The sequence below is a fragment of the Eublepharis macularius genome, chromosome 16 (genome assembly GCF_028583425.1).
Source record: "Eublepharis macularius isolate TG4126 chromosome 16, MPM_Emac_v1.0, whole genome shotgun sequence".
Classification (NCBI taxonomy): domain Eukaryota; kingdom Metazoa; phylum Chordata; class Lepidosauria; order Squamata; family Eublepharidae; genus Eublepharis; species Eublepharis macularius.
In genome coordinates this window covers 49,263,977-49,287,229 of record NC_072805.1, presented here as the reverse complement: position 1 = coordinate 49,287,229, position 23,253 = coordinate 49,263,977, and the positions used below count along the sequence as shown (strand labels likewise).

General features: G+C 53.0%; 2 protein-coding genes across 2 annotated transcripts; both read right to left on the bottom strand.

Annotated features, from left to right (window-relative positions):
• Positions 1–3,652, bottom strand: CHST4 (carbohydrate sulfotransferase 4). The gene is made up of 2 exons (XM_055000367.1): positions 3,527–3,652; positions 1–1,505 (listed from the first exon to the last, which is right to left on the bottom strand). The coding sequence occupies exon 2, from the start codon at positions 1,490–1,492 to the stop codon at positions 251–253; it is 1,242 nt and encodes a 413-aa protein (XP_054856342.1). The 5' UTR covers positions 1,493–1,505; positions 3,527–3,652; the 3' UTR covers positions 1–250.
• A 7,530-nt stretch (positions 3,653–11,182) lies between these two features.
• Positions 11,183–20,238, bottom strand: TAT (tyrosine aminotransferase). The gene is made up of 12 exons (XM_055000366.1): positions 19,992–20,238; positions 17,513–17,773; positions 17,310–17,414; positions 16,842–16,909; positions 16,477–16,635; positions 15,962–16,100; positions 15,588–15,640; positions 15,234–15,386; positions 14,659–14,787; positions 12,945–13,028; positions 12,650–12,748; positions 11,183–11,829 (listed from the first exon to the last, which is right to left on the bottom strand). Exons 2-12 carry the CDS (start codon positions 17,745–17,747, stop codon positions 11,686–11,688), a joined length of 1,368 nt encoding a protein of 455 aa, XP_054856341.1. The 5' UTR covers positions 17,748–17,773; positions 19,992–20,238; the 3' UTR covers positions 11,183–11,685.
• Between the last annotated feature and the right edge of the window lie 3,015 nt (positions 20,239–23,253).

The window sequence follows — 23,253 nt, the reverse complement described above, 5'->3', positions numbered from 1 at the left end:
TGGGAGGAAATGTATCGTGGAGTGTACATGCCAATTGATATTTTCAGTGGTGCCCAGATGTCATTACTTATCTTGGAATAATGACTTCAGTGTTGTGTATAAACACATTAATATGAAAAATTTCAGAAATTGCACACTTCAGTTTTGTAGGTTTGAGAATAACTGGACAGTAAAGCTGGTCCCACAGAACTTCTGGGTGATCTGCAATATTTTCAGCACAGCACATGCAGCCCAGGAACAGTCTCTGGACTCACCTTTTGACCTGCTTGGTACTTGCCCATAGCGTGCCCTGGTTCTGAAAGCTCCAACTGCCTGATGCTGGAGGTGAACCTTCTGAGCTCCGCTTTTCTCCCGGCTTGGCAAAGGACTTCTGAGCATGCAGAAGACTCAGAGACATGTCTTCCTGCTCTTCCTTAGACCTTACCAGCCTGTACCCCAGCACCTCCATGGCACCCTTGCATGCCTCCTGCACCTTTGCCACTTTGGGATAAGGAAGGGTCTTCCTCCAGGCCTGTGCCACATTCACTGCATCCCTGGAGCCAACGTCAAAGGCCTCTGTGCCCAGGCCCTGCCCGTGGGTGATGTTGTGCACCCAGCTCTGGAGGTGGGGAGTGAACTGGAGCCCTGCAAACCTGTACAGCTGAACAGCCTTGGCCAGGGGATCCCTGACAATATCCTCATAACGTACCAGCAAGTAGCGACCCTGGAGGAAGCTGGGAAGGGAACAGCTCCCTTCCGTGTAAATCTCCATGTGGCTTTTACAGATCGCCCGCATCACCGTGTAAGGCTCTGCTTCTTTCCCATCACCTTCATGCCCCACCACAATGCGGCTGTCCTGGGCCAGCTCGCCTGCCGTGTTCTCACGGGACCGAAAGACAGCCCTGGGGTCCCGGACCAAGTGGAGGATTCTGAGATTCAAGGAAGGGTCGGTGAGGAGAGAATAGAGTGCTTTGAGGTTAAAGAACCGGACCTCCTTCAGGACAACATGGCTGTAGGTTTTACAGGCCTCTTCCACCTTGACAAAAGGGTACTTGCCACAGAGTGTCTTGCAAGCACGCTTGGAGATGATGTCACTGCGCTGGAAAAGGTCACATGCAGGAGGAGAGCACAGAGCCCGGCTGGCCTCCCACTGGAAGAGTGCCGTTTGGTTCCTCTGCTCAGACATGTAAGCATCGAAGACTGACATGTCACACTTGAAGACTGACCGGACAAGGTCTCGTGCCACCATGTGCAGCACCCGGGCACTGTTGTGGCGCATGGTCACCCACACATGCCAGGCTGGCTCCATCAAGTAGAAGACATCCGGGTGCTGGCTGAAGAGCTGCCCCACGAAGGAAGACCCCGACCTCCAAGAGGAGAGGATGAGGATGTGCGTCTGGGCTGGCTTCTCTTTCACGGGGTTGTTCCAGGTGTGAAGCTGAGAGAAGCAGACGAGCAGTGCTGCTTGCAAGGCCATCATCACGAGAACTTTCAGCCGATTTACCTTCAACATGGCAACCAGGAGCCTGGGAGGTGGAGGGGGCAGGAGGAGAGAAAGAGAAGGTTTCAGAGTGCTGAGCCGGCATGTTTCTGCCTGCCCGGTATTATTGTTGGTGCTGCCAGCTCTCCACATCTGTTGTTCTGGCATCTTATTGAAGCTAAGAGCAGAGCCAGGGAAATGGCAAAGGCATCTCTTGCAAGACTCGGAGGGGGCAGAGCAGCTAGCAACATGTGCTTTTCGTTTTCTCCTTCGCCACAAGGAAGAGCAAAGCCCGTCATCCATGCAGCCTCTGGTGTCTCCGTGAGTCCTTGGGGCTCGTTCCCTTCAGAGCTCGTTGCTCATCGGCTGCTTTCTGCTCCCTTCCACCTTCACAAAAGCAGAAATCAACCGATTGGCATAAATGCCTGTTGAGAACATATGTATCTTTCCATTCAAGGTGGATGAAGGGTTGTGTAATTCAGAAATTGTTGTTATTTCTTCTTCTATTGTCCACCTTTCTCATTGAGATCCAAGGCAGATTTTACAGTGCAAGTGAGATACAATGTAATCAACAGCCAGGATATTCGCTGAGCAAGTACCATAAGGGATGACACATTTCAGCTAAGAAATGAAATCTAATAGAAAACCAACGTCACTCGAGATGCTTGTGTATTTCAGAAGCAGCCAAGGGGGTAGCTGGCCTCCTTCTCCTAGGCGGGCAGGTTTTTAGTGCCATATTCCCTCCCAACTTACTCTGTCTTTTAGATGGATTTTCTTTTGTCTTGTTCCTCATAGCAACAAACTAGCAAGGGATACAGGAGGCCCCCTCTGGCCCAAGGGGAGCGGTGCTGAGCTGAGAGCACCTTCTGTGTTTGACTGCCTCCCTGGAGAGGCAGCTATTGGAGTTTGTGCTTTCAAAAGCAGAACAGTCCGGGCCAGCCCGAAGTGCATCCTGCACTCTGTTTCGCATTGTCTAGTATAACCTACCTGCATCACTGATTTAATTTTATTTGTTTAAAATATTTTTATCCCACCTTATCCCTTTGGATTCACGCTGGCTAACAATTCAGCAACTGGGTTGCAAGGACACAAATTATAATAGTTGAATTAAAAAATGTAAAAGATGAATTAAAACGCACACATTACAAATGTAAAAGCAGTCAAGACGCACAATAGTGAAATACACAAAGCAGTAAAACAAACACAGCTGAATCTGCTGAAACAATTTACCCTCCACCCAAAGGCCCTGTGGAGTAAGACTTGCCTTCCGTGCCTTTCTGAATGCAGCAATGGAATGGAAGGTACCTTTTCTCTCTCACTCTGCCAAGCTGTTCCAAAGGACTGGAGCCACAGTGGAAAAGGGAAAGGCCTGCAGTTTCACTGGAGTTGTGCAGACAGCCCTAGGGAGGGCACCTTAGGGAAGGGGCTGGTTGCTTGGTGCAAAAGAATATGCAGAACAGCTCATAAGTGTGAGGCCCCCCAGGCCATGAAGGGCTTTGAAGTTGACAGCCAGCATGTTGAATTGGACTCAGACTCGAGTAGGTGGCCCATGCAATTGACACAGCACTAGAGCTGGGTTCTGAGCAGCTCCGTTTTGTACCAGCTTGGAACTTCCAAGACATCTTTAAAGGCTCCACAAACAGCACATTACAGTAGTCCAATCCAGAGGTTACAGTAGCAAGGACTAGAACAGCCAGATCATTACCGTCTAGATAAATGGGGAGGAAAGAAATCCTTGAGCCATTCTGGCGTGTTTAAGCCCACAATAGATAAAGGTCCTTCTCGTCCAGGAAGCCTGGCACATCCAACTCAAAAAGTGAAGAACGCCATCCACGTCGTACCTTACCAACCCCGCGACACAGAACAGCGTGCAAGCTTTCACTCAGCCCTCTGCAAATCGTTTTCTCGCCTGGTGAATCACTTGGTAACATGGTTCATTATCCCCTTCCAGAGGATCCAGATGCATGCACACGTACATAGCCCATAACTGATGCTCATACACACACACACACACACACACACACACACTGCTGCGGTGTACCAGCTTCAAGCCAGCCTCTGCCTTACCCGCTGTGTTTTTCTCCACCACCCTGAAGAGCCAGCCTTCTGCTGTGTGGCTCTGAGGAAGCTGTGCCTCCTTGCCTGCCACTGCCAGAAAGAGCCCAGCTCCCAGCAGAGAGCGCAAGTCAAGGGTGCCGGAGGCACTGGAAAAGGACGGGAGCTACCAGGAGGAAAAACAAATAACTTCCTGCAGGGAGGGGAGGGGAGGGGTCCCACTAGACTGGGTTCCGCCTTGAGGCAAAGAAAGAAAGAAAGAAAGATGCCTTGGGGAAGGATGGCTGGCCAAGCAGGACCAGGAAGATCCCAAAGGAAAGCTGGGCAGAAATCCACACCTGGAGGGCCTGTGCATTCTGACACTATGCTGGCAAGTGGCCGTGTTTGGGCCCATTCCAATATGCTTTCAGGCCTGGTTATGGGACAGGAAAAGCTTTGGTTGAACTGGTGGATGACATGCAGTGGGAGACAGTCGGGGAGAGTGACCCTCTTCATTCTCCTGTACATCTCAGGAACGTTTGATATCTTCAGTCATGTGGTTTTCTATATGGACTACCTTTTGAGATCAGGACTGGGAGGCTGGAAGTGTTCTGTGGTGATTCCAGTCCTGCCTGGAGGTCTCAAAGTGTTCAGGGGGACTGCTGCTCTGAGCCTTGGCCTCTGACCTCTGGAGTGCACAAGGTTCCATCTTGACCCTCATGTTTTTCAGTATCTATGTAAAGCTGCTCAGGAGCTGCCACTGGAAGAAGCTGTAGGGAGGTACCTGTGGGTGGGTCTGGGCACAAAAGATTTATGGGAACAGCTGGCAGGCTGGCTGGGCCACTCCTGCTGAAACATCCGTGTCTCTCAGACAGCATCCTCCTGCTGGAAAGCAGCCAGGCCAAGCCCAGGAGCAGGGAGCCTGCTGAGGCGCTTGGGCACAACATGGCTCTTGCAGGGCTCAGCTGTGAGGATGGGGCCTCCACCCTGCCGTTTCTGTAGGGATGAGGGGAGAGACTGGCTGACGGGGGCCAGGGGGGTGCTGCTACCTCTGCTCCATCAAGAAGCCCTTGGGCTGACCTGTCACTTGCCAAGGATTTGCCCCGGGGGTGGGGGTCCTGTGTTGCTTGTCATTTGTGCGCAGCACCTAGCCTCTGGCTGCCACCCTCTGTGCCTCTTTCCATCTCTTCCATGCTTTGTGGGTTACAGGGTGGGGGCTGAACTGTGGCCAAGAGACTGGGGAACTGCTGTTGAGAAGAAGAACTGGGCCCACACCAAAGCATTCAGAAGACACTGCTCAGACAAGCAAAGCTGTTATGGTGGAGGAGAATAGCAGGAGAAGCTACTAACTACAATTCCCAGGATTCTTTGGAGGAAGCCATAATACTGAAATTAAATGTCGGCTCTTGCAGTTGACTTCCTGGGTCGTTCATCTCTAACAGGCCCAGTGGTATTTTTTGACTGAGTTTGGGGGACCTTGCAGCTGCCCTTCCCATTCTCCAAAGAGACTAGGATTAGCAAATATGGGAGTGGCCACATGGGGAGGTCAAAAAAGGGTGTCTTGTTACACCTCTGAGTAACAAGAATGCAACAGCAGCATTTACTTGGGCTGCTTTGCTTTGGAAAAGAACAAGGCAGGCTGATGTCTATCACATAAGCAGAGGACACGCCACGACTTGCATAATTATTTAACTCTCCACACTATTTCCTCTTCCTTGGCAGCCCCCGTAACCGCTCCCCTTTTCCTGCTTCCTTCTGTCCTTCCCATCTATTGGCCAACTTACCTTTATTGCCGCCCCCCCTCTCTTCAGCTTTCCCACCTTCCCTCCCATTGGCAGTCTCTACCTTTGAAATCTGTGGCCTAGTGGTGCAGTGGACAACCTGTAAGGCCTTGCAGGGGGCACCTCACTTTCGCCTTTAGCCCCCTCCCCACTCTTTTCTCTTTCCTTCCTCCTGGCAACCCCATATTTTCACCTTTCCCTGCTTCTTTCCCTGCTTCCCATCCACCAAGCAACCTACCATGTATCTGCCTGTCCTCCTATCTGCAGCTTAATTGATACTCATTTACTTCATCTATACCCTGCCTTTATCCATAATGGAGACTCATAGCACATCTTTCTCACCTCCATTTTATCCTCACAACAACCCTGTGAGGTAAGTTAGGCTGAGAGTGTGTGACTGGATCAAAGTCACCTAGTGTGCTTCCACGGCACAGTAGCGATTCTGAAATGCTAACCCCTAAACAACAGTGGCTTTCATGTGGTGGCTGCTGTTGGAACAGTAGCAAGCAGCCAGGCCTGAATGAGTCATGCAAGTGGGATGGTAGTTGCTGCCAGGCCTGGCTCTGATGCGTTCTCCCTGAAAGGCCGGGACAGTCCTGGAGAGGACCTTGCCCGCTCCCTCCTCTTTATACTGATCAAAACCACAGCTTTAACGCTGGCAGTATTGTTCGTGTCACCTACCAATGGCCACTGGGGGCATATGTTTCTTAAAGATACAGGTGCTACTTCTATAACTGGCAAGTTTTAACCCCCAATATTTTTAGAGGGGTTTTTTCCCACCAATTTGAGGTGTTTATCAGGTCTGTAGAAAGATCTGTCAAGTTTATTTATGGCTCCAGTCTTTGGTTTGACTGTGTTGAGAATTCAATATACTAAAGATTAGGGATGGGCACTTCAACAGAAAAGCAGACCTGCTATTCCACTTCAGGTGCCAGAGACAGCAAGGGGTGGGGGGCTGCACCACACCCACAGCTGCTTCATCCAATTCACTACAGTGTGTGTCTGTCTGCCTACCTGGCTGCCCTCCCCCTCTGCTCATTCTTCCCAGAAATTCACGTCTGCCCACCCTGCTGCGGGGGGGCAGGGTCTATCAAGCTCTGATGGATGCTCCGACGCTTCAGGCCAAGCACATGGGAGATTCACAGGAACCACAGGCAAACTTGCAACGTGGTGAAGCTGCCATCAGCGGAGTCAAGACGCTCCATCCACACGGCTTATGTCATCTCCAGGGGGTCTCAGGCAGAAAGAGGTCTTGAAACCTTTTAAGCAGCAATGCCAGAGCCTCCCCCATACCAGGTAGGGCTCTAGTAGGGGGCCCCTCCCCAAAGAACCTAACATCAAGCCAATTACAAAGACATTAGGAAGGGACCATGCACATGAGGAATAGTGGTCAGTTTGGGACCAGGCTGTTGAAGGGCTTGCTGGCTGTTCCCGTAGAGTGGGAAGGGCTTTGATGCCTCTTACTGAAAGCCTCTTACTGTTCCCTTTGTGCCCCAGCAGCTTGACAGGAAGGTTGCTCCTAGCTGATGATTGCAACTACCTAGCAGGCAAGTGTTGCCTGGGCAGAGGTGGTGACCTTGGATTGTGTCCTTTGGCCACAGTGCAGCATTTGGCCCCTGCAAATCACTCAGCTGCAGATGCAGAGAAAGGGTGTCTCCCAGACCCAGCGGTACCGTACTGGGTACAATGGTCCCACCCTCCAGAGGTTTGCTTCAGCCAGACTTTGCAATGCTCTGAGAGGTGGCTGTGCACCCGACTCCTGCCCTCTACATGACCAGCCAGCTTAGCTGACCAAGTGGAGATCTTTGGTCAGAGCTGAAGCTGAGGGCCATGCAGGAAACAGGGAGGCCCACAAGGAGGCAGCAGAGCCTGGAGAGTGACCAAAGCCCAAGTACAGGGCCCGTCAACAAGGTGGACTGTAAGGCTGAAGCTCGAGGGAGGGAGCTGGTGGCGGCTCTCTTTCTTGTGGCCAGAGTTGGGGTCCTGATCCTCCCAAGTCATAGAGAGTTGTGGCTTCCTCCTGAGCTCAAGCAGACTGCAGAGGGCCTTGGGCCGCCAGGCATGCCCCACTTCTCCACCTGGTGTAGGCTTTGTCGCTGGCGCTCTGCCTCCTTTGCTCCTGGGGTTCTGGAGGTGGGCACGGGGGGGGGGGCTGGAGGCAGAAGGAAAGGCCCCTCGGAGGGTCTCCTGATGTGCCTGTGCCTCTGGAGCCAGTTGTGGCAGGGAGGCAGGGCAGAGGTCTTCGTTGCCCTGAAGATCCTGGGCTGCGGTGGGGAGCTCTGGGCATAAGGGGCCCGTCTGGAGCACCTTCTCCCTGAAGAGCCTTCGGGACGCCAAAGGCGGGTCTGGACACCGGCATCCCAAAGGGCGTGAGCTCTGCTAAGGGTATCCATTAATTAAAAGCTGATTCCACAGCAGTATTCACCTGGAATGATGCTTCCCAGTTTCATTGCTTGGTGCCATGACTGTGTTTGTAACTATCTGTAACATGGTAATGTTTGTCACTTTATGTCTTTCAAGCGCTAATTTATTCAGTTATGAAAAAAACCACATGGATCAAAAGCAACCTTCCTTTTTTAAGCCTGTAGTGTCTTAGAGTGGCTGCTAGATCACGAGTTGGTTTGGGATGACTGGGTGCCCGGGTATGTGGGAGCCCTGACTCAGAGGAGTGCACCTCCCCGCCCCCCGTGCGCATGCTGTTTCTCCCGTTCTCTTGGTCACGCATGGCCCAGGCCATTGATGTCATTCTGTTGTCCTTCCGGGTCCTAAGCAATAGGTGTTTCCCTACATATATTCTTTCCTTGGGTTACTGTCACCTGCCAGCATGCTGGTCTGCAAAGTATTCTCAGGGAAGGAGCCAGTTTGGAGTGGTGGTTAAGAGCGGCAGGACTCTAATCTGGAGAACCAGGTTTGATTCACCCGCTCCTCCATTTGAAACCAGGCAAGTGACCTTGCGTCAGTCGCAGCTCTCTGGGAGCCCTCTCAGCCCCGCCCACCTCACAGGGTGTGTCACGAGGATAATAATGACGCACTTTGTAAACCGCTCGGAGAGCGTTAAGTTGCCCTGAAGGGTGGTGTGTAAATTGAATATTATTATAAGGAGACGAGTGAGAGAGCAGAAAGGACAAGAGCAGAGTCGTCTCCTAGCAAGGCCTGGTGTTCTCCTCATGAGAATTGCAGTGCCCAGTTTCACCATGAAAGAAGCAAACCCCTTTTGCAGTTTTTGTAGGGTACGACAATAAGCACGTGGCTGCAAGTCCAAGGGGAATGGAATCAGCAAAGGGGCTGATTTGGCCTCTTTCACCAGCCCACTTTAGGATGCTTTGCAAGGGTGAGCCAAGTAAGAATCCAGACCCCTTGATGTGAACTTCTCTTCTTGGCCCATTACCAGTCCTGGCAAAGTCTATGAATTCTGGACGCAGGAATGGTCTGAAGACGGAACTCCGGACAAGACCAGACTGGCGATACCATTAACTGACCGACTGGCATCGGCTAGTCCTGTGAGCAGCTGCTCTCCCACTTGTGAACCAGGCCCAGCAGCTGGACCATCCGTTCCTTGAAGCACCTTCAATTTATTCTGTCTGGTGGTCCCTTGTCAGAAAGGCGGGGGCGAGCCCCAGTTGCTCAGACCCACCTCTGTAACAACCTCGTGAGCCTCCCGCTGTGCGCCTATGTGAGGCTGCCCACGAAAGCGGAAAGCTGCAGAAGGCCCAGTCTACAAAAGGCAAGGCTATGAATGGGAACAAGTTGACGGCTTCAGCAGCACCCAGTGGGTGCCTGTTTCTTCCCAGGCACAACCCAGAGGGTTGGTTTGGACCAATAAGCTCAAGGGGTCTGAGACTATGGCAACACTCAGCCTGCCTACTCCCACAAGAGCCTTCCCCATTGCAGATCCACTGAAAAGGGCATTCAAGAGGGCTTTTTTACTCAGATAGGAGGGCTGTGCTGTAAGGGAGAGGTTTCAGAGGGTCACTCTAAATGTTCCTTCACAAATTCCTTCAGCACAGAGCCAACTCGGGTTCTGCACATATGCACAGCAGCTCTGGGGAATGGCTTGCATTAAAAAAGGAGAGTCCAAATGGACTTGGAAAGCTGCCACCAGGGGAGGGGAAACTCCTGCCTTTCTCCCAAGTGTTTTTCCATATGCAAGAACTGCAGGGTGAGTTTTCCCATTTCTGTTGCTGCACGTGGAGGTATTGTGCAGACGTGTGGCAGCACAATACCTCCCCGCACACACACCCCTGGGCCAGATGGGATGCACACAAGAGTGCTTAAAGAACTTCCAAAAGTGCATGCAGACACCTGGTTGATCATTTTTCAGGCCTCTTGGAGGACAGATGATGTGCTAGAAGACGAGGAGGGCAAATGTCATCCCAATCTTCAAGTATCATAGGGAAGATATTGGAGCAGATACTAAAGGTGCCAATTTGCAAGCATTTGATAGACAACATGGTATTTTGGAGGAGTCAGCATGCATTTGTCCCCAGCTTGTCCTGCCAGACCAAACTCATTTTCTATGATCGAATTACAGGCTTACTAGATTGCAGAAATGCTGTCAATGTAGTTTATCTGGTTTTTAGTAAAGCTTTTGACAAGCTTCCTCATGATGTTCTGATGGGTAAATGCATGCTTATTGAATGAGGGATACATGTCTGGGTAGCAGTGTGTACAAACAAGCACTTGGGATGCAGGTGGATGGGAAGTTAAATATGAGCAGTCAATGTAATGCAGCAGCAAAAAAGGCAGATGCAGTCTTGGAGTGTATCAGCAAAGGCATAACATCTAAATCATAAGACGTTATTTCACTATACACCGCGTTGGTCAGGCCCCACCTGGAGCATCGTGTGCAGTTCTGGAGGCCTCACTTCAAAAGGGATGTGGACAAATTGGAACAGGTGCAGAGGAGAGCAACCGGGATGATCAGGGGCCCAAATCCTGTGGAGAAAGATGGAGGGACCTGGGAATGTTCAGTTTGGAGGAGCGGAGGTTGAGGGAACCCGCTTGCAATGGGTTCGAACTGCAGGAGGGAAGGTCCTAACTGGACATTAGGAAGAACCTCTTCACCTTAAGAGTAACCCAGCGGTGGAATCAGCTGCCTGGGGGTGTGGTGGGTTCCCCCTCCTTGGCAGTCTTCAGGAAGCAGCTGGACAAATCCTTGTCAGGGGCACTTTAGGCTGTTGCTGCATTGGGCAGGGGGTTGTACTAGGTGGTCTGTAAGGCCCATTCTAACTCTATGCGTGTATGACTCTATGATCAAGAGGTGGTGGAACACCTTCCCAATGAGCTGGGAGAATAGTTCAGAGACAAGACACAGAGGCTTATCAAAATATCCATGGGAAGGAACTGGTAAACGTTGTCCCCCTTTGGCTTGCAGGGCCTTTTCTAGTTGTCCACTGTAAAGGCAAACTGTTTGCCCACTTCAGGTGGGAATTCTGCCACTGGGCCCTCCCAACCACCTTTGCCTCTGGGACTGGTGGGAGAACGAGGGGGGTGCAGAAGGAAACCAGAGGCAGGTGTCGTGCCTGGGGAAAAACCCAGGTGTGACTTGACCACATCACCGGATGCTGTGGAACTGTGCCATAGAGTATCCAGAGTGCCAACTGATGTGCCGATGCCACATCCCAGCTTGTGCCTGGACATGAAGTCAACTTGTAGAAAACCGTCATCCCTACTCTTGTGTAAAACGGGAAGCTAGTCTAAAGGGGCCTGATTCCGCAGGGCTCTCTTGAAGTTCACTGCCTTGGGCTGGCATGCAAAGGGGTGAAGTCCTGTGGCTCTCTGCTGGAGCTTTGCTGGGGGTGCCTCTCTCAGGCCAGGGCTTCTGTTGCTAAGGATGAGGGATGTGTGTGATTGCTCATTCCCATTTTCTCACTCTCTCACCCACACACAGAAGAAATGGAGCCAGATCTCAACACAAGGTCTGCTATTTACCTATACAAAAGGAACAATAACTTACGCACCTCAAGCAGGATCAGAAGGAAGGGGCCATCCCTTGCCCCATGTGTCACACCAAGGGTCACCCCTCCTTCTGCAGAATAGCCAGGCCCTCAGCTCTGGCTCCAGTCTGCATGCTGGTGGCTAGGGCTCTGTCAACCATTCCCCAGACCCCTGCAGAGGATGCCGAAAAGACCCTGCTACATGAGCACACATGCGCACGCCATGACACCTGCCAATGCCCTTCAGCCTGCTCTGGGCCCTGACAGGCAGCCCACCAGAGGGAAGGAGTGTCTCTGAGAGTTCCATTCAAGTTCTGTACTGCATCTGGTGCTCCATCTGGATAAGAGGCCACAGGGGCCTGCTGGGAACTGCAGCACCTAGCACTGCTGCCGGCTCGATCAAGAGGGCCAGGAGCCACGGCACAGCCTCGGTGGCCTGACTTGACGGCAGGCGGAGCACAGGAGGTGCCCACGGCTACTTGTCACATTCCAGCTCCTGGGCCCCCTCGCCGCCCTGGTAATGCTGCTCGCAAAACTGCTGGATGCGTTGGCATGCCTCCATCATCATGTCTGCTGGAACAGTGATCACCACACGGAAGAAATTGGGGTACTCAAAGCACTGCAGAGAGAAGCGGGAGAGGACAGTTGGTCTAGAGTCTGAGAAGCCGGTCCAGTCCTTTGCTAGCCACGCAGTGTTAAGGGCCACTTCCTTCCCTTAGAAGCAAATGGCCCCCAAGATCTTCTGGTCCAAGCCTTTCAAACTCCAGCTCCTCCCTCTCATCTTTTTTGGAATACAATTCTTTTGTTGATCACATCTGAATGTCTGTAGATTGGTTTTAAAATGGTAGTAACTTTGCTACCCCCGCACACCCTTGGAAAGAGAAATCACAGCTGAAAAGTCTCTCATCAGGCCTTCCCTCTCCTCCTTTGCCCCCTCCTCCTATTGGTGCCATCCAAAAAGCCAGAGCAGGCCACGCATCCAGGGAAGTCAATGCACATTTGCCTGACTTGGTCAAATGGCTGTTGAGTTTCTAGTTCCAGTTCTGAGCTGTTCTATGTAGGCAGCCGCACCCCAGCCTAGTGTGATGGGGAGGGGGGTGTTCCTGCTTCATTTCGAAGGGCTTGTGAGGTTCCTTCTAGTCTGCCAGGGCTAGACTTTGTCCAATAGATTTATCCACTGGATTCTTAAAAAACAATGGATGAGGGTATCGTTAGCACTGGAATGGGGAGGCTAACTGGTGTGGAAGAAATGGCTGTGGGTACAGGGGCAGGAGTCCAGGAGAGCCTTACATGCCAACCTCTCATTCTCCAACAGCCAGAGATATGTGAGACTAGACGGACTGGGCAGAGGGTCTGGTACCCCACGACATCCAAAGCAGGAGGTGCTAATCTTCAGCTTACTCCCACCAGCCCCAGAGCTCCCTTGGAAATCCACTCACCGTAGCAGGCAAACAGAAAACTGACTGCTCGGCAATCAGGCGCTCAGTGAACTCCACATCATTCTCAAACTCTGGGAAATTCTCCATCTGGATCCCCACCTGCAGCAGCAAAGGGGTAGTGCTGAGTTCCAGGCAGCCTGGCTGCCTTTGCTTGGGTGCTGGGACGTGCCCTCTGCCTCCCAGAGCTCCCCGCCCCCCCATACCCGTCCTTAGGAGGGAAAGGCTCGCTTTATGGGCCTCCTGCAGGCCAGGAGGGACTGAGTGGAAGCCCAAGAGAGGTGGCCCCAGCACTCACCATGAGATACATGGCCCCTGATGGCTGGATGGGCTTCAGGCCACAGACAGCAGACAGGGCGCTGTAGCAGAGGTCAGCATTGGACTGGGGAAAAGGAGGTAGAGCAGAGCAGGTCAGACCAGGCAAAGGAGACTCAAGCCTCTTGGAACCAGGGGGAGGGAGGGTGGCCAGCTCCTTTGCTGAAACATATAAACACCTTGGAAGACCTGCAGAAACCCTGTAGTACTGGGATCTAACTGTTACAAAACACCAACAGGAAAAACGAAATACACCATAAAGCAAACATTGACTTAATAATCAAGCCAGATGTTGACCGTTTCTCTGCACTTTTGATATTTTAATTCTGTGTGTATCGTGTGTATGGTTTCTGCATATCTTTCATTAGGGAACAGTTGTATTTATCATATTTTGTCAAGAGATCACCAACAAAGACTATGTGTTGAACCAACTTTGGTCTTTTATGGTCTGTAATAGGCAAGTGGAAGGCAGCATGGTATAGCCCAAATTCGTCAGATATCAGAAGCTAAGCATGGGAGGGTCAACCACCAAGGAAGACACTGCAGAGGAAGCCAATGGCAAGCCACCTCTGCTTCTCATTTGCCTTGGAAAGCCCCTGGCTGAGTTGCCATCAGTTGATTGTGACTTGACAGCATATACTTAATAGAAAAGTTTGTTTAGATCATATTTGTTTCAAGAGGAAATACGAATTTTAGAAAAGTTTGTTTAGATCATATTTGTTTCAAAAGGAAATGTGAATTTTATGAATAGCTTTGCTCTTAATATTTTTTCTGTTTTAGTTTTGTCCCCCTTGTTTACTGGTCCCATTGCATAACTTTCATTGTTGACACGTGGGCCAGCCAGTTTGCTATTACATATAGTGATGATAAAGTTTTAAATATAATCTTTCCTTCTAACGGCTAATGGTAGCCAGCTTTTTGTCTTTGTATCTGTAACTTATCCCACCCTTAACAGAAAGTATGTTTGTTCTCCTCTTTGAAACCTTTGAAAACACTCCTCTTGAGTTTTGTTACTGTGCAATATAATTATTTAACTGATCTAATTAACATATTTATATCTTGTCTTTCCCATGGTTCAGGGCAGCCACCTCACAATCAAAACATTACAATTTAAAAACAACACAATAAAGCCCCAGGGCAACTGACGGATGAATCAGCAGCCAACCAGATCAAGGAGCAAAAAACGGCAGGGAGCAGAAGAGGAAAGATGTACCTTTGCAATGGAAGGGTTAAAGACTTCTTTAAAAATGAAAGCTGGGAATTCATAGAACTTGTTGCACCTTCCATTACATCATCATACTAATATAACACAATTTTTGTGCTGATTTTTTAAAAAAACTGCAAAAGCTCTGGTGGCCTAGGGGAGGGGAGGTAGCCACTCTGGAGGGATGGGGCAGAGACACTGCCGGAATCCTGCCATGTGGAATCCCTGTTGCTGCTGCACTTCATCTGCAGCTGCACAATCAATGGGGGGATCACACAACTCTTCTATGTGGAAACCACCTGTGTGCGTGTGTGTGTGTGTGAGTCTTTGGGAATCTGGTGTGTATGATCCTGCCTCACCGAGTACAAGTCTCCCGTGCCCATTCACTCACTCCTCCCAGGCAGCACAGGCCACTGGCTCTCCAAGGGATATAAGCAGGAGGGGCCTCCCGGGCACAGACCATGCCCAGCCCATGAAAATTGACGGGACGTACCTTGAGGAAGCTGAGGGTGTTGTGATAGAACTCGGAGGATGTCCGGCGAAGAATGCCTCCAAGTGCTCCCTGGACCACTGTGCAGGGCCCCAGGATCCTTTGGCTCAGCCTGAGCAGCCCATCTCGGATCTGGAACACATGCAGAAGAGAGGTCAGTGGGGAGGGGCAGCATCTGATGGCACAAAGGGCAGCTGAGAGTAGCCCCCCCCCCTTCCCTTCCATGGGTCGGGGGAAGAGCCTTTGCTCCCCCACTCTACTCCCGGAGGATGGCCGGGAAACAGCTTCCCATCAGCTGGCCTGGTGATGGCTGCCTCTTGAACAGCCTCAAGGGCTTCAATTATCATGCTCAGGTGTGCCCGGGTACTCTTGGGAGCAGCCATCTCAAGAACAGTGGGATGCTGCTTGGAGGGCCCAGGCCAGGGCAGCTGTTTCCCTGCTCCCCTGCCTGGTGGAAGCAGTGCCTGCAGGGGAGCCAAGAAAGCGGTCTTGAGCTGGGGCTGCTCCAGCCTGCTCTTTGCTATACCAGTGCAGCTCCTGGGCCAGGGCCAGGGCCAGGCAGAGTTCTGCTCACTCACCTCTTTGCCAAAGATGTCTCTGCGATCGTGGATGAGGATCCAGCCCATTCTCCAGCCGGGAACCAGCCACCGCTTAGCGAGGCCTCCGCAGGATAGGACAGGCACATTGGCACTGACTTTTGCCAGGGCTTCATATTTGCAGTCCTCAAAAACCTGGGGACAGCGGCAGAGGAACCTCACTCGGCAACAACGGAACACAACCACACACGCACGCACGTGCACACACACACACACACACATGGAGAGAGGCTGCTCCATCCCAGCCAGGACACAGGCCTGAAGACTTCAGGTGCTCAAAGGCAGCTCCTCCTCCTCCCCCTCAGGCCAGACGCAGCCCTGCTCTTTGTCACTCACCATCTCTGCATAGATCTCATCCGCCAAGATGGGGACACACTGCCTGGAGGCCACTGGCAAGACAAAGAAAGGAGACATCCAGTCAGTCACTTGAGGAAGAGTGGGAAAACACCTCCAGCCCCTGACTCTCCATCATAGCAGGTGACCCAGCCTGAATGAAGCCCCCGCCCCCCGCCGAGGCTCCCTCACAGGGGACTCCAGCAGGACCGTGCGATGGTGCCCAAGGATGGTTGAGGAGGAGCAACAGCTGGAAGGGCTGTCCCAAACTCCAGTGACTCTCTGGCAGAGCAAGCCTGAAGCCGCCTCTGCTCTCGAAGCCCAGGTGAGCAAGGCCTGAGGCAGAAGCACACACCCAACCAGCCCGTGGGGCCCACCTGCCACAATCTTCTGGAGGTGAGTTTTGCTGAAGACAGAACCGCACGGATTGGAAGGATTGTTCACAATCAAGCAAGCTGTCTTGTCATCCACCAAGGACTCCATCTGCTTCAGATCGATCTCCCAGGACTTCTCTGGCTAGTGAGGAGAAAAGGGCGGCGGGGGGTGGGGGGGCGGGTTAGGTGCTCCCTCTGCTCAGGCCTGGCATAGGAAACCACTTGAGTTTACTTGGCCTAGGAGCTGGGCAGGCAAGAAGGGATTCCTCCTTGCTGCATTCCTTGCTTGAGGATTCGGCTCTGGGGCCAGTTCAAAGTGCAGGCAGGTGCAGTGGAGTGCAGTCCCCAAGCCTTGCAGACCAGTCCCTTAGCAGTGCATACAGCACCTCTGCTGCTCCCCCTCCCTCCCTCCCTTCTCCAGCTCTCTCTGGAAGGAGAGGGGAGAGAAGCCCTTGCCAGAGGTTCCAGCCCACGGGTCGGGGGGGTGCCCTCTGAGCCTACCTGTGCCCCTGTCTTACCAAGAGGTTGTAGAATTTCACCTCGATCCCCATGGAAAGTGCCAGCGTCTTGTAGAGGGAGAAACCAGGGCGCGGCACCAGGATGTTCTGCCCAGGGTTGGCCAGCACAGCCAGGGCAAGTTCAATGGCCTGACTGCAGCCACTTGTCAGGATGACGTCCTGCCGAGAAGAGAGAGGGCAGCTGTGAGCCTTCCAGTGGCAGTGGCTGGCTGCAGCACGTTGGGGGGAACACACTGCAATGGCTGGCAACAAAAGCCCCCTTCTGAAACTGTGACTCCAGGCACGGGGGAAAGATTCAGAAAAGGCATGCAGGAGAGCTGCTGCCTGGTGCCCCCCTCCCCCCAGGCAGCAATAAGCTCTGTCACCTGTGCTTCTAGAGGAGCTTCTGGACAGCTGTGATAGTCTGCAACCACCTCCCGGCAAGACAGGTAACCTGGAGGGGGGTGGGAGTGAAGAAAATGCCTGAGCATCCTTGGCACCCTTGCTTCGTACTGGAGGGTGCCAAGTACCAATGAAAAAGAGACGGAGATCTCCTCCCAATACCTGTACGTGCAGGCTAAATAGGCACCCAAAGGCTCTTTTCTGGGTCGTGTGGCTTGGCTCAGTGAGTTGTGCCCCCAGGTTGATTTTACTTCCCCTTTGGGCAAAGCTGGATGGGACACAGCAAAGCTTTGGCTGCCCTGCCCTTCGGAACTCATGAGGCTGGGATCCTGCCCCAGAGATCTCCTGCACCGCTGTGTTCCCAGAAGTTGGAGACAGAAGCCTTCCCATTCAGCAGGAAGATGTGTGTGTGTGGGGGGGGGGGAACGCTTGCTGTGAACTTGCAAACGTACCTACAGAAGGAGCATAACCATTGTAGCTCCCTGTGTCAAGGGCTTCCTTCACAGCCCGCATGACTTCCTCGTCAGTAGGGAGGTTGCCAAACACCGTTGGGTCCCCTGCAGAGAAATGAAGCATAACAACATCTGAATTGGTGGGGGAGGGCAAGCCCAGCAGAGCCAACCCCCCCCCCCGGCCCACCTTGCCTCCTGCTCACCTATGGACAGAGAGATCAGGGGCTTCTGAGGATTGGGGGCCACTTTCATGCTATCCACAATGGCTCGGATGGGGTTGAAGGTCCTCTTGGACATTTCTGAGGCTCTGACTGCCCAGTGGGGCTTGCGGCCTTTCGTGGTTCCTGAGGAAGGGCTCTTCCCGTGGAGGCAGACGTGGACGTCCCGGAGGCATGGGAGGGAGGCCTTCCCATTCACCTGGATCAGGTACGAGTCCATCTCTGGTCAGGCAAGCCACGCCCACGCTGGAAAGAGGCAAGGAGAAGATTGGCGGGGGCCCTCCACACCCCACCCGTCCTCTTCCTTACCAGGCTCCACCTACACACAGCAAACGCTTGGAGGGCACAGCACAAGGCCTTTGGGCCACACACTCTTGCTCTGGCTGAGTAAGACAGGCCAGCACTCCAGGATCAGGACTTCGGAGAGTTCCAAAGAAAAATGCCGGTACACAGCCAGTACAAAACCCCCCTGAGTATACATATATTTCACGGTAAAAAAAAAAATCTAAATAATTTTATTTTCACTGACAATCTGTAATCCAGCTTTCTGGAAGGGGCTCACAGCTGAGAATAGCCGGCTGCTTCTTTGGGGAATGGACACAGGCATGAAATGGCACATCTGCCCCTTTCAAGAGTGGTGTGGGAATCCCTCTGTCCTACGCATCAGGACCACCGCAGGCTGTATTTGGCCATGCACTCATGAGGTGATTTTAGGCCAACCACTCTTTCTCACCCTTGGATCTGTGCTATGGGAATAATACTGCTGGCCTGCCTTTTGGGGTTGTTGTAAGGATGACTGAGATAAAGTATGTAAAGTGTTCTGAGCACCCAGAAAAGATCACTTTGAGGTAGGAAGAATCCCGTAACACAATTTTAAGTTTTGTCGAAGGCTTTCACGGCCGGAGAACGATGGTTGTTGTGGCTTTTCCGGGCTGTATTGCCGTGGTCTTGGCATTGTAGTTCCTGACGTTTCGCCAGCAGCTGTGGCTGGCATCTTCAGAGGTGTACACCTCTGAAGATGCCAGCCACAGCTGCTGGCGAAATGTCAGGAACTACAATGCCAAGACCACGGCAATACAGCCCGGAAAAGCCACAACAACCAACAATTTTAAGTATTAACCTTTGAAATAACAAAATTAATTGACAAAATTGACAGTTTCAGAACAAAGGGAAATAATTGGATGTGATGATAAATACTTTTAAAACATCTCTTTAATATTTCAAACATTTCTAGGGCTAGGCATGGTACGTGGCACTGACTCCCAACTGCTCCTGGTGCCCTCCGGGTGCCTGAAAGGTGGCTGAGGCCGCCGGACCGGCTCTGGACAGGCAGTTGGCCTTAATCAGTAACCACCATTTTTGGTATGGGTGGAAGGAAGCTGGAAGGAAGGTCTTTCTTTCCCTCAGACGTTTCATCTCTCCACAGTACGAGAGAACACTGGGCAGGAACCAAGCTAGAACAGAAGCCACTTACAGGGTTAGGCAAGAGGAGAGAGCAAAGGGCAGAAACACAGAACAAGAACCTCCCAGGACTACGGCCAGTGTTTATACATTTATTTCCAGCATTTATCACCTGCCTTCCTCCCCCGTGAGGACCCAAAGCAGCTTGCATCATTCTCCTCTCCTCCATTTTATCTTCACAACGACCCTGTATGTTAGGCTAGGCTGAGACTCCCAAGATTCCCCAGCAAGCTTCCACAGCAGAGTGAGGATTCAAGCTGGGGTCTCCAAACATCTCCTCATCTCCTGAAATGTCAGTTCCAGCCAGGCTCCAAAGCTTCCCGTCTGTAGGGCCAGGCCTGCTGCCACTCAAAGCTTGGGGCCACCTCCTGTCATGACCATCCTGAGTTCCAAACGCAACCGCCTGGCCAGCACTCTGCTGCAGCTCGCCAGATCACAGCTTCTTGTTTGAGAAGCTTCAAGTAGCCTCTTTGTGGCTCATTGGCAGAGCACCTGCTTTGCCCAAAGGTCACCTCTGGCTCAACCCTGATCACCTCTAGTTAAACAGAATCCCAAAATGAGCAGGTGTGGGGAAAGCCCTTGCTCTCCTTGGGACTCTGGAGAACTCCTGCCAATAAGAGGAGACAAGACTGAGCCACCTGGTTCAGAAAAAGGCACCTGCATAAACGGCCCCCTCCCCGGCATTGCCCGCACATCTAGTCAGCGTAGGCAGCGTTTCACACTGCTGGGATCTAGAGACAAAGACATGGCGTGCAAGTCTCCCCTGAATGAGCGGTGCCACCTGGAGCCCTCGGTACGTCTGTGCGTTGGTTCCCTCACAGGACTCCGCCACTGGCTCACCATCCCAGGCACACTGAGGTGCTCTTGCTTTCCATACATCCGTCTCATTTTTATCCTTCCTTTCCTCCACGTAGCTCAGAACAACATAAATGGTTCTCTCCTCTTCTATTTTATCCTTGGAACTCAGATCCACATTGACTTCCCAGAACACCAAGCACCTTACCTGAAGAATCCCAAAGGGCAGATGCAGCTTTGCCCAGGGGAAGTAGTGGGAGATGGGGCCTGAAGCACCTGGCGCCCCTCCTTGCCTGCTGCTACAGCTGTTCTTGCAGCGAAGAGGTATTCCACACGTGGAGTGGAGCAGAGAGACCGGACACTGCGTGGGTGGTGTACGAGCCTTTTATGTCTCACAGGCAGGGAGCAGCAAGCAGCGGCCCCGCTGCCGAGTTCCAGCCAAGAACTGGGTGTCTGCCTGGAGGCCAATAGCTATTGGCTGCTGGGGAGGACAGCTCTCCTAACCTAGAGACACACCCAGCCCAGGCAGTGGGCTGCCTCCAGACATCTGGTGCAAACCCTGCCTGCACATTAACTCTTTCAGAAAAGGCCTCTATTCTGTTCCTGGCTAGCCTCTAGAACATACCCTTTGTCTGAAAGACCCTATGGCATCAAGGAGTGCACAGGCGCCAGCCCTTGAGCCCTCCAAGGTCACATTGGGGTGAGGATCTCCGTGGCTGGCCAGGCTTCCAGTACCAGGAGCTGCAAACATCTACCAGTGGTTCAGTCCTTGGCCACTAGCCAGATAGGTGCACAATATCCTTATGCGGAGGTTCCGATAGACTCTCATGGTTAACTTTGCAGGGCCGAGGCACCCTCGGACATGCCTTGCAGCTCCTGGACCCTGATGCAACCTCAGCATCCATCCCGTCAGCTGCAGGTCCACGTTGCAAAGCATTAATGAGTTCCAAATGTGCTCCCCCCACCCTCCACACACACGCATGCACAAATGCATCCAAGCCAGAAGGGAGGCCCTGCTTCAGCTGCCTGGCTGGGCTCCTCTTCCACCCGTCGGCTCTCTGCCATCCCCACCCCTGCCGTTGGACGAGTCAGGATCAGGCCTGCGTGGCAGGTTCTCAGTTGGGGTGGGGGAGGAGGCATTGGCAGCCGTCACAGCTGAGGGGCAAAGGGAGGCGGGTGGCCCTGCTGCCCGGTGGAGGCCTGCCTCTTCAGCCAAGGCTACCCTCTGTGGCACCGTTATATCCTGGCACTGACAGCTGGCCAATGAACCAAGGGGCGTAGGCCAACCAAGGAACAATCCGCTTTGCTGCCTCCCTGGGCTTGCCCCGCACGTAGGCAAGAGCCTCGGGCAGTGCCCAGGTGCCATCTCACCCCCTGCCCCACACCCCTCACTTAAAGGGCAGCCCCTCTCCCCCAGAGGACCACCATCTCCGAGGCCCAGGCTGTGCTGCATGCTTCCTTGCCAGGCACGCCTTGGGCTGATGCCAGTGCTCCTGTTTCCCACTTGCTCCTGGCAAGCATGAGACCTGCAGCCTTGGAAGAGGGAACGTGGTCTTGAGCACGCTCCTGCCCCCCCTCCCAGGCTGTAGTCTGTCTGCCTGGCAACACATCGTACCCCCTCCCCTTCTGCCCCGGTGACGCAACCCAATGCGGAGGGGTGTTTCCCGCAGGGGCATGGTGGGCATTGGGTCCAGCGACAGCCTCTGTTGCACAAGGCTGGGAGGGAGGTCTGGCCAGAGGTGCAGCCCTGGGCAAACACACACCCGCTTTGTTCACGCCGAGCGTGCCTCTGTGGCAAACCAACTTCCCAGAAGGCTCCTTCTGGCTCTCTCCCAGCAGGAAGGCAGAGAGCCCAGCAAAGGGAGGAGAAGATGGGCCCCCAGCCGTCTCCAGGTGCCCTGGTCCCCACCCCTCTTCTGAGCACGCCTGCCCCAGCAGTGCCAAGCTCCCCCATCGTGCTTTTGCAGGCCTCTGGCTCCTGCCCCACGCAGCGGAGCCCTTGCATGGGCAGTCCAGTCTTGTCTGACTGTATCCCCAATGCTTTTGCAGGGGAGAGACTTTTGCACACCCCCACCCCCACATGCTGAAGGACACCATGGCAAGTAACCATCCTCCGGGTGGTGTTGCCTGGCGTCAGCATCTGGCCCTGAGGCTTGGATTTCAAGCTCATTCTTAAGGCCCTCAGCTGGCCGGTGCACGGGATGGCCGCCTGAGGTAGAACAGGCTGCTGATGTGTGCCGCAGTGGGCAAATAGCAGCTCCTGGGGAAACCATGCCAAGGGAGCCTTATGCAGTCCTGGTTGGAATCAAAACACACACACACCCATAACTTTTAAATGAAAAAATGCCCATGGAGGGAACTTGCAGCATCACATGTAGTTGAGCCGACAGACTTCAGTGCATGCCTGCTTGTGGTTGCAGCTCTTGGAGAGAGGCAGAACCAGTGATCTACAGTTCTCACTGAGTACATAGCTGCTTGCCACGATATTTGCAACGTGTGCAACAAACTGTTGCTGTCCCTTCCAAGCCCCTAAGTGTCTTTGGCTCTCTGGGTAGAATTCCTGGCAGTGGGTGAAAGAGTTGTCCTTCAGAAAGATATATTTACTTGATTCCCAGCCCACCTTTCTCACTCAGGGCACATCACAAAATTAAAAGCAATATAATGCACACAGTCAATAGTGTTGTAGAAGGGACTACAACATTAGGACCACACAGCCAGAGTATGGTGCGTAGAGTGAACCAGGCAATGAAACCTACTGGAATGCTCCCGGACATTAGCTGTGTTAAAAAGAATGGCGGTGCAGCTCTTCAGCCAGATGCCAGCAGACCCTCCTCTCGAGGGACATTGGCCATGGGCCAGGCACATCCCTTGAGACCCAGGTGCCTGCCAAAACGGGCACCACATGGGAGGGTGTAGAGCAGCTGCTGCGATTCCTTTGGCTAGGCATGGTTTTCGCCCTTTCATCCATGGAACAGCTGCGACCTTGCCACTGCACCGAGCCTTGCTGGGCTGGGCAATGAGAGAAGGGGCAGGGGGCAGGGAGGGTGAGGTGGCATGAGCAGGGCTGGACGACACACGGGCCACTTCCCACCTGAGGCCTCATGAGTAGGCACTCACCAGGGGCTCCAGTGCTGCTGCTGCCACCATTCTTTACATGACTAGCGCGCACCTTGATCCTTTGGGAAAGAGGCTGGGTACTCAAGAGCCCCCTGAGAGTCTCACAGGGTTCTTCTTTCCTCCCTATCACAGGTGTGCAGGCACAGGGCTTCTGCTTCCAGGGCCTGAACTGGCTGCCTGCTTCACTTGGTCAACACAGCCGCCCCGCCCCCCGCCCCCCGCCCTGCAACCTGCATTCTCCTTCTACCTCTTGGTTTGGGATGCCATGAGACATTTGTTCCACCTTTCTATCAGCCACCAAGCAGCACCCAACAACAGACAAGACTGAGGTTTGCCTTCCATTCCTCATCTTG

What these genes read in the sequence shown, in the direction of transcription:
- CHST4 (XM_055000367.1), bottom strand. Translation starts at nt 1,492, where the DNA reads ATGTTGAAGGTAAATCGGCTGAAAGTTCTCGTGATGATGGCCTTGCAA.
- TAT (XM_055000366.1), bottom strand. Translation starts at nt 17,747, where the DNA reads ATGGACTCGTACCTGATCCAGGTGAATGGGAAGGCCTCCCTCCCATGC. An exon ending in CCTCCAGAAGATTGTGGCAG is followed by an intron (nt 15,641 to 15,961) that starts GTGGGCCCCACG and finishes TTGTCTTGCCAG; the next exon opens with TGGCCTCCAGGCAGTGTGTC. An exon ending in ACACCCTCAGCTTCCTCAAG is followed by an intron (nt 13,029 to 14,658) that starts GTACGTCCCGTC and finishes CCTTTTCCCCAG; the next exon opens with TCCAATGCTGACCTCTGCTA.